This window comes from Sinocyclocheilus anshuiensis, unplaced genomic scaffold (assembly GCF_001515605.1).
Source record: "Sinocyclocheilus anshuiensis isolate Anshui unplaced genomic scaffold, SAMN03320099.WGS_v1.1 scaffold477, whole genome shotgun sequence".
Classification (NCBI taxonomy): domain Eukaryota; kingdom Metazoa; phylum Chordata; class Actinopteri; order Cypriniformes; family Cyprinidae; genus Sinocyclocheilus; species Sinocyclocheilus anshuiensis.
Window position 1 is genome coordinate 3,302,836 of NW_015536549.1, and position 8,175 is coordinate 3,311,010.

Sequence of the window (8,175 nt, forward strand, 5' to 3'; positions counted from 1 at the left end):
CACACACACACACACACACACACACACACACAGAGATACTCGTACAGGCTTCTTCTCTTACATACATATGCATCAAGCACACATACCCCCCAACAAGACACTATGTAACCTGTAGTTTGCTGTACATCAGTGCAATAAACTACCATTTAATGAAGAGCTGAACCTTTCATGAACTTTGCACTTCCCTTCATAAAATCACAAAAAGCACATTTTTGTAACCGTTTCATAACTTCCCCCACATTCTTATTCAGTTCTCCTCCACATAAAAATATCAGGGATGTACAATACGATAAGCCCATAATTATTTTATGGCTGATAAATGGCCCATATATATTTTAATTTTATAAAGTCTTGTCTACAGAAAAATTAAAAATTAATCACTAGATATTAAACAAGTAGTTTAAAATTCTAATTTAATCGCATACAACAATTTAATGTACAGTATGGAAAATGGACATTCATAGCTAATGGTTACATTGAACAGTGTTATTAAATTATCTTTAAATGAGCATTAAATGAGGGAAATCTAAGTCTACAAACACTGGACATGAGAATACACAATTAAATATCCAAAATCTGGTCAAATATAATGATTATACACCTAGAAAATGTGCCGTTTTGCACATTCCTACTGCCTTTACTTTCTTGCACCTTCCCAATAACTTCCCCCCAAGCTTTTCCTCCACCCCAACACACATAAACACACAAACATTCCCAAGCATTCCCATTCTCTGACTCACGCAATCTGGGTTTCCATGTGGATATTCTGCCAAACTGGCGGTATGGCTCTGATGACGTAATGGGAAGAGAACACAGAACAGGGTCACTGGCTGACAGCTGTCCATTTGTCTTGCCTATCCCGCCACATGTACAGGCAGTCTCATCACACCCTGCCACCGGGCCGCACAATGTGCCTTTCTCTCACTAGTCTCAAGTCCAAGGCATTTCCTCAAATGTAATGAAGATCATCTATCCTCATCCAGGAACAGCTAAATTGGTAAAATGGGTATTTTACGACCATGTTAAGCAGGTAAAGTGGCTGGTCTTACCTGCATTGCGCATGGGTGGAGCAGATGTTGGGGTGAAGCCACCATTTGACTGTTCGTTTGTGTCTCCAAAGTCAATTACAGGCTTGGGCTTGGGCACATACTCTTTACGAGGACGTGACTGAGCTTCTTTCATCCTGGTTGGTTAAACAAGAGTCATTTATTGCTTCTTTCGACAGAATAAAGAACAAACACATATGCTTTGCAAAGACACATGTGCCCACATACACACCTGTCTCGGAGTTTGTCAGAGAGCTCATCCAGGACCTGAACAGCCTGCCTGTGGTACTGCAGTTGAGACTCAACCAGTGACGACAGCTGGCTCACCTGCTCAATCTGCACAGGAACACACACACATTAAATACAGTGTTTCCCACAGACTTACACTATGTGTGGCGGCACTACCCCCAGGGGAAATATATAAAACAGCATATGGTCTTATTGAAAATGCAAATTCATTTTATGCCAGCAGGAGGCTCTTTTGGAGTGGCAGAAATAGCGGTTTCCCCGGTAATGGCTGTACACAAAGCAGAGCTTGCGCTCATGAACGCTACTTAGGCATTATAGGAAAGATGAAATGAAAATGGCATCGAATCTTTTCTGAAGTAAAAGTTTTTTGGAAAATCTATTTGTGGCGGACAGTTTTGATATTGTGGCAGGCCGCCACAAATAAATTAATGAATGGGAAACACTGAAATATATAAAGATGTATTTACTTTTCACTCATGCACATCCACGATTATGGTAACACTGGGAAAGCACAACAACATTCCTCGTCGGCCATCGGCACAGGACTACGAGAACCAGACAAGTCCACAATCTGATGTGCGATGAACTTGCAGCCCGGAATTAAACCACGCCACGCTGGTTTCATCTGGCCAGAGGAGAACGGGCCCCCCGACTGAACCTGGTTTCTCCCAAGGTTTTTTTCTCCATTTGTCACCAATGCAGTTTTGGTTCCTTGCCACTGTCGCCCTTGGCTTGCTTTATTATCCCATTAGGGGATACAATTTCTGGCAACTATCGGAAGAGAACTGAACTGAGCTGGACGATGACATCACTGAATCAACAATGAACTGACTTTAATTGATAAATTGACTGTTTTCTATTTTCCTCTTGCATTATCAGGACATATTTTTTCCTGTTTAACACTGTAAAGCTGCTTTGACACAATCTATATTGTATAAAGTGCTATATAAATAAAGGTGACTTGACATTCATAAGCAAATAGCCTAGTTAATGAGTAATTCCTGAGGCCTTGATTTCACATGGGTCTCACTCGACTGCTGAATCTAGACTGGAAGCTCTGCTAGCTGTTACTAACTAAATGTTTACTGTGGTTTAAAGCTGTACCATACTGTCTTCAGTGTATTACTTTACATCTAGCACTTGATGACTTTAAAATAGTCTTTTTCCATAGACTCCACCAGCAGATATTTATTCCCTCATCAAGTTATTGTCCTTTTCAACCAATAGATGGCGCTCTGACATCTCCATTAAAACATCAGATAAAAGCTACAGCCAAGAAGCAAGAGGATTTTTATCCTTTTGGCTGCACTACAGCTTTATTGGATTACCTGTCTTGACCCCAGTGATGGGCTAGAGTCAAAAAAGGACAGAAACATTTTCATCTTCAATAACTGCTAATTCTAAATTGACAGTCTTTGCAAGTTCTTAAGATAGAGATAGTTGGTACAAAATCAGTAAGGCAAGGTGTTCCAGATAAACATTGAATTATTCAGTACTGCTAATAGGATTAGCACAACCCCCCAGGAAACAAAAGCACAAAAACACACCAAATGAAGCATCAAGCTGTCAGATGGTAAATCCTTACATCAGTTTCCAGAAGATTGTACATGCTGATCTCAGCCACCTCCTTAGATTCATGGAACTTCTCCAGAGCCTGCCTGACCTCTTCATCTGGAATTTTCCCCTGACGCTTCTTCTTATAGTCATAATCCAGCCTGCGTCCTTCGAGCTTTTTCAAATGGTGCTGAGAAAGAAGGAAACTCAACATTTCAATACTACCGGTGTGGAACAGACCACATGAAACATAGTTAAGGAAATAAACTCTAAATATAAAATCCATTCTTCAAGAAGGAAAAGGAGGACTTTATGGTACAAAGGATATTACTCTTCAACTCATCATTAAATAAAAACAAACTGCAGATATATAATTCTTGTAAATGGTTTAGCATATTTTATCTGCACCTTCAGGGAAAAAATGTGCATAAATTGCATCTTTAGGGTACAACAGCTTATCACTGAGGCCGTACCCTTGAAGCGACATCTTTGTACCTTATCTACCACTGAAAGGTGCATATTAGTACCTTATTGGAGTAATATGTACCCTTAAGGTACTACTATGAACCTTACTCTAAGAGTACTGCCCCAATGACAAGGTGTTGTACCCCTAAAGGGTAGAACAGGGTACAAGGGTACCCCCATTTTTGCAAATTTTTTCTTAGAATGAGGGTATCATATAAAAATTATACAGGTATCTTTAAATTATATATGTGTGTGAGACAGACAGAGAATGTAAGCAAACCTGTATTTCTCTCAAGTCCTTGTCAGCCAGGCCTTGTAAAGGGTCGATGAAATTCTGTTTGACATCAATGTCCAATGAATCCTTCACCTCTGCTAACCTCTTCATACTTTCACCAACATCAACTAGAGCACCACCTACAGACACACACATATATATATATATATATATACACACTGTATGTGGTTGTTTTGTACATTTGGTTAGTGGGAGAATTACAAACAAAATCTCTGAGGATTTAAAAGCTGCACTCATTTTCTAAACCCACCAAAGTTTGTGTCCTCTCCGAGTTCTCTGCCAAACTTTGCCATGCATTCTCCCAGCAGCCCCTCTGCCTGTGGATAACCTGGACTCTTCACCTGCCCTCTAATCTTAGACATGGTGTTCAACATGGAGAGCTTTGCACGAGATGCTGTGTGAAAGGAACAGAAGGAAAAAGATATTTTACAGTAATGATCAATAACGTTTATCGTGAGCATCTGTTTTGCCAGAAAAAAGTATACATGTATTTGATGCAGAAGCTTTGCTCATGCATACAGCTGAACACACAGCCTTTCAAAGCATACTCCATTTGATAGTGTACGTGAACACAGGCGCTTAACACATGCATGCTACAAAGTTTCATCCTTGTTCAGTGCCTGTGCTATATCTCTCCAGAAGTTAGCATCGATAAAATGTCTCTGTACTCGTTAAACTATAGTTGCAGGTATCTTTTAATCCCCTTAAACAAGCACTCGTCAACATTGGCATCTATTGTTGTTGCTGTTTACAGCAGTTTCCCTGCATCTGAATATGCCTACATTCATACTATATGGTAGCTGAAAAACGGTAAGTGAGCTGAGTAATAGGTCCAAATTCACAGTAGGCAAAAAGTTCCTGGATGACTTAAGACTAGGGTTGCCAACTGTCCCGTATTAGCCGGGACGTCCCGTATATTGGGTTTAATTGATGTGTCCCGTATATGACCTCCCTTGTCCCGTTTCCCAATTCAACTGGCGGGCTTAAGGACTATAATGTATGCAAATCTTAAACAGGCACAAAGATAAAATAAAAGTTCCAGGAGTGTTTTTGGTCTTACCTGGATTAGGCTGCAGGTACTCTGATGTTTTAGAGATGACTTCTATCACAGCTTTATTTGTCACATCTACTTTCTATAGAAACACAGAGGGGAAGTCACACACTAACCAAAACACAATAATATAACAAAATGTCTTCATAATAACATTAGTATCACCTTCCAGATGAGGCGTATTTTGCAATAATGACCAGCAGACTACACTTTTCACTTCCAATCCATATAATTATTCTACTGAATATCCCTACATAAGATCTATCAGAACACTGCTCTTTATTTCATCTTTATTTGCTAGTATTCTACGAAACCATTTACTAAAATAATTACAGAGGACCTGAATGAAGTGGCAATATCAAATCTGTGAAGTCTTTAATGTTTAGTGTTAGTTGAACGTATATCGAGCAGTGTTTTCAAGAGACCGAATGACATCTCTATGGTATAGAGGACAGGATTACCACTTACTCTCTCGAGGTCCTTGAACTCTTCGTCCAGTTTAGTTCCCTCAGCACCACCAACCTTCTCGCTCACCATCTGACACAGACAGAGAAAGAAGCCATTTTAATCCAGTATAATGACAGTAAAATATAATAAATGTAACTAAATTACATAAGGTTGTACTGATCATAACACAAAATCAAACCAAGACACAAAACAGATAGTGTGACCAGTTCAATTCAATTCATGAACAAATAACTCTCAAATGAGCTATCTAAATCTGTCAGGGTGGTTAGTGACTCTAACTTATAACAGATATTTATGTCAAAATGAAACAATTTTTGTGTTAAGGTTCGTGAAACCTGCATTGGAATCATTACTCCCTGGAGTTTCATATGACACTGTGTAATCAAAGATTGTGCAAAGTGTAATGACATGTTAATAAAAAATAAATATTAAAACATATAAAAACACTGCAAGTCTGACTGAAAAAAAAAAACTAGTCTGATTCTATATCTAAAACTGATTTAAAAATACAATGATTCAACCAGTTCACTTTTAGAACTGTCAGTGATTATATTATTCATTGACAACCTCCCTGAATGTCAGGCAGAGAAAACACTAATAATGTTATGTAAAAGAAAAACTGTGTGGTGTCAGAGGCTCATTTTTCATGTCTAAACTACACATAAAAGGAAGGATAGCAGCAGTTTTGACTCACAAGGGGCCCAAGGCAAGATCAAACATGACGCACACACCAAAATTTGCCTTAGGATCTTTGTGACAGACTTTTATAAATTTACACTTTTCCTCCACCTCTAGATTCCTCTCCACCATATATAAACTGTAAAGAAAATAGCTATCTTTCACAAGGCATTCATTTTAGCACTGCACACATGTAAATCCAATTAGCCCTCCCCTCACCGCAATTCCAATTGTGCTCACTTAGGAGGGACTATTTTTCCCCTCTGTATTTCCATAGTGTTCATTCTTAAAACTTTGACTGGCTCCAATAAGACAATTTCTTCTTAGTAAATCAAAGTGAATATTATACAGCACATCATGCATTACTTGACTACATCAAGACTCAACTTTATTCAAGTGACAACAAAAAAAAAGCTCTGTGTGAGAACCTGTGTCTGCCACAACAGTTGTTGTTCTCAGGACTCAGGACACATGCTCGTCCCACTTCTCTTAATGTCATGAACATGCAATAGACAACCAAAGACAGTGACCATGCAACTGTTGAAACAAAGCCACACGTTAAGTCTCAATTCACACCAACATATGTTATTCGTTTCATTGTTTTTTTTGACCCTAACTGAAGGAAGCGTATATTTCAACATGGAAAGCGCTGGATGTTTGTCAAATCACGTCATAAGAACATTAATCACAAACACATGTCATTTTATGGTGGTAACTTGCAACGTTAAGAAGTTCATTTTGTGTTTTTGCTGTTTCTATGACTGTGTTAAAGATTATTTATCTATAACCACCTGGTTCCGTGAATTTTTCTCCTACTTTATACTGTAGGCGCTTTCTATGGTCTACTCAAACTGTAAACATCCAGGACTAGTTTGTGAACAACACAATCCAACTGATCTTTTAAATCTGTCCAAAGTTTAAAAATACTTTTTCTTAAAACATTTTAAAATCCATTAAGGGAGGTTCTTGCAACATCTGCTGTATAGATTACAAAGACATATCTTGCTACTAGGTTTGAAAAAAAAAAAAAAAAAGCATTGCAATTCAAATTATTTAAACTAGGGCTGTCTATTTAATTAATTACATGATATGCCAATTAATTAAAATCACAATTATTTGGATAATATTTATTGACTAAAGCCGCCAAATTAAGTTAATTCAAAGACATAACATTGTGGCAGACAAAAGCAGTGAACAGATATAACAAACAGTGTCTTTAGAGGTCAATAAAGTGAATGCAAGCGTTTCACTGACTGTCCATAGCAATCCGTTTTGCAATGGAGTTTGTCAATATGTCTGTGGCAGCCTTTCATACAGAATTCTTATAATTAAAATATTTTGAATTGTTAGTGTAATGTACATAAGCAAATTGATGTCATATAAAAAAAAAAAATCACAATAAATAATGTTACCACCATGCACAAAAGCATCCCTAAACAACTTGTTACAATTGCATCAAGATGAATAAGAATGAAGATGTTATTTGAATGAATGAATGAACGAATTAATGAATGAATGCTCCATTACAATCGTAGCTGTGTTTGATATTTGTGCAATTCAGTTTGTTTGGCAGACCAGGGCACAAAAGAAAACTAATTAATAATTGACCAGTGTTTTGTGGCAAATCAAGCAGTGCCTCAAAACTAGGGAAAGACACTGGATAGAGTCAACACCATAAACTGGGTGGAAAACATGATGCAGCTTAAAGACTGACGTGTTCAAGTTCCTTTAAAGGGGTCATATGATGCGATTTCAATTTTTCCTTTCTCTTTGGAGTGTTACAAGCTCTTGGTGCATAAAGAAGATCTGTAAAGTTGCAAAGACTAAAGTCTCAAATCCAAAGAGATATTCTTTATAAAAGTTAAGAGTCAGCCACGCCTGCCTAAAACGGCTCGTTCTAACACGCCCCCACATATCTACGTCACGATGTGGGAAGATTTGCACATCGAAGATTTCCTTTCTCTTTGGAGTGTTACAAGCTCTTGGTGCATAAAGAAGATCTGTAAAGTTGCAAAGACTAAAGTCTCAAATCCAAAGAGATATTCTTTATAAAAGTTAAGAGTCAGCCACACCTACCTAAAACGGCTCGTTCTAACACGCCCCCACATATCTACGTCACGATGTGGGAAGATTTGCATAACACCGCCCAAATGTTCACGCAAAGAAAGAAGGCGTAACTTTTATTCTCGCTGTAGTATTGTTGCCGCTGCCGCCATGTCGTGAAGGCACTGTGTGATTCGTTGTGAAAGCGAAACTACTTTGTTTGGCCTTCCAAAAGAGGACGATATTGCTTCGTCATGCCTGGAGCTGATCCATGCTGGTTGCACAACTTTGCGCTGTGGATCGCCGGATCGGCTTTCACCGTGGAC

General features: G+C 38.4%; 1 protein-coding gene across 3 annotated transcripts in view; it reads right to left on the reverse strand.

Annotated features, from left to right (window-relative positions):
- LOC107700047 (endophilin-A2-like) overlaps positions 1 to 8,175 on the reverse strand; it is a 22,230-nt gene that overhangs the window by 1,377 nt on the left and 12,678 nt on the right. For 2 of the 3 annotated variants that reach the window (XM_016501570.1, XM_016501563.1), the window contains exons 2-8: positions 5,129 to 5,197; positions 4,670 to 4,742; positions 3,860 to 4,003; positions 3,595 to 3,728; positions 2,881 to 3,039; positions 1,279 to 1,382; positions 1,050 to 1,183 (exon numbers count right to left, since the gene is read on the reverse strand). In XM_016501570.1, coding sequence (XP_016357056.1) covers positions 1,050 to 1,183; positions 1,279 to 1,382; positions 2,881 to 3,039; positions 3,595 to 3,728; positions 3,860 to 4,003; positions 4,670 to 4,742; positions 5,129 to 5,197 — 817 coding nt within the window. Of the gene's footprint in view, positions 1 to 554; positions 789 to 1,049; positions 1,184 to 1,278; positions 1,383 to 2,880; positions 3,040 to 3,594; positions 3,729 to 3,859; positions 4,004 to 4,669; positions 4,743 to 5,128; positions 5,198 to 8,175 lie in introns of those variants that run through there. The other variant, XM_016501559.1, reaches the window with a different exon arrangement.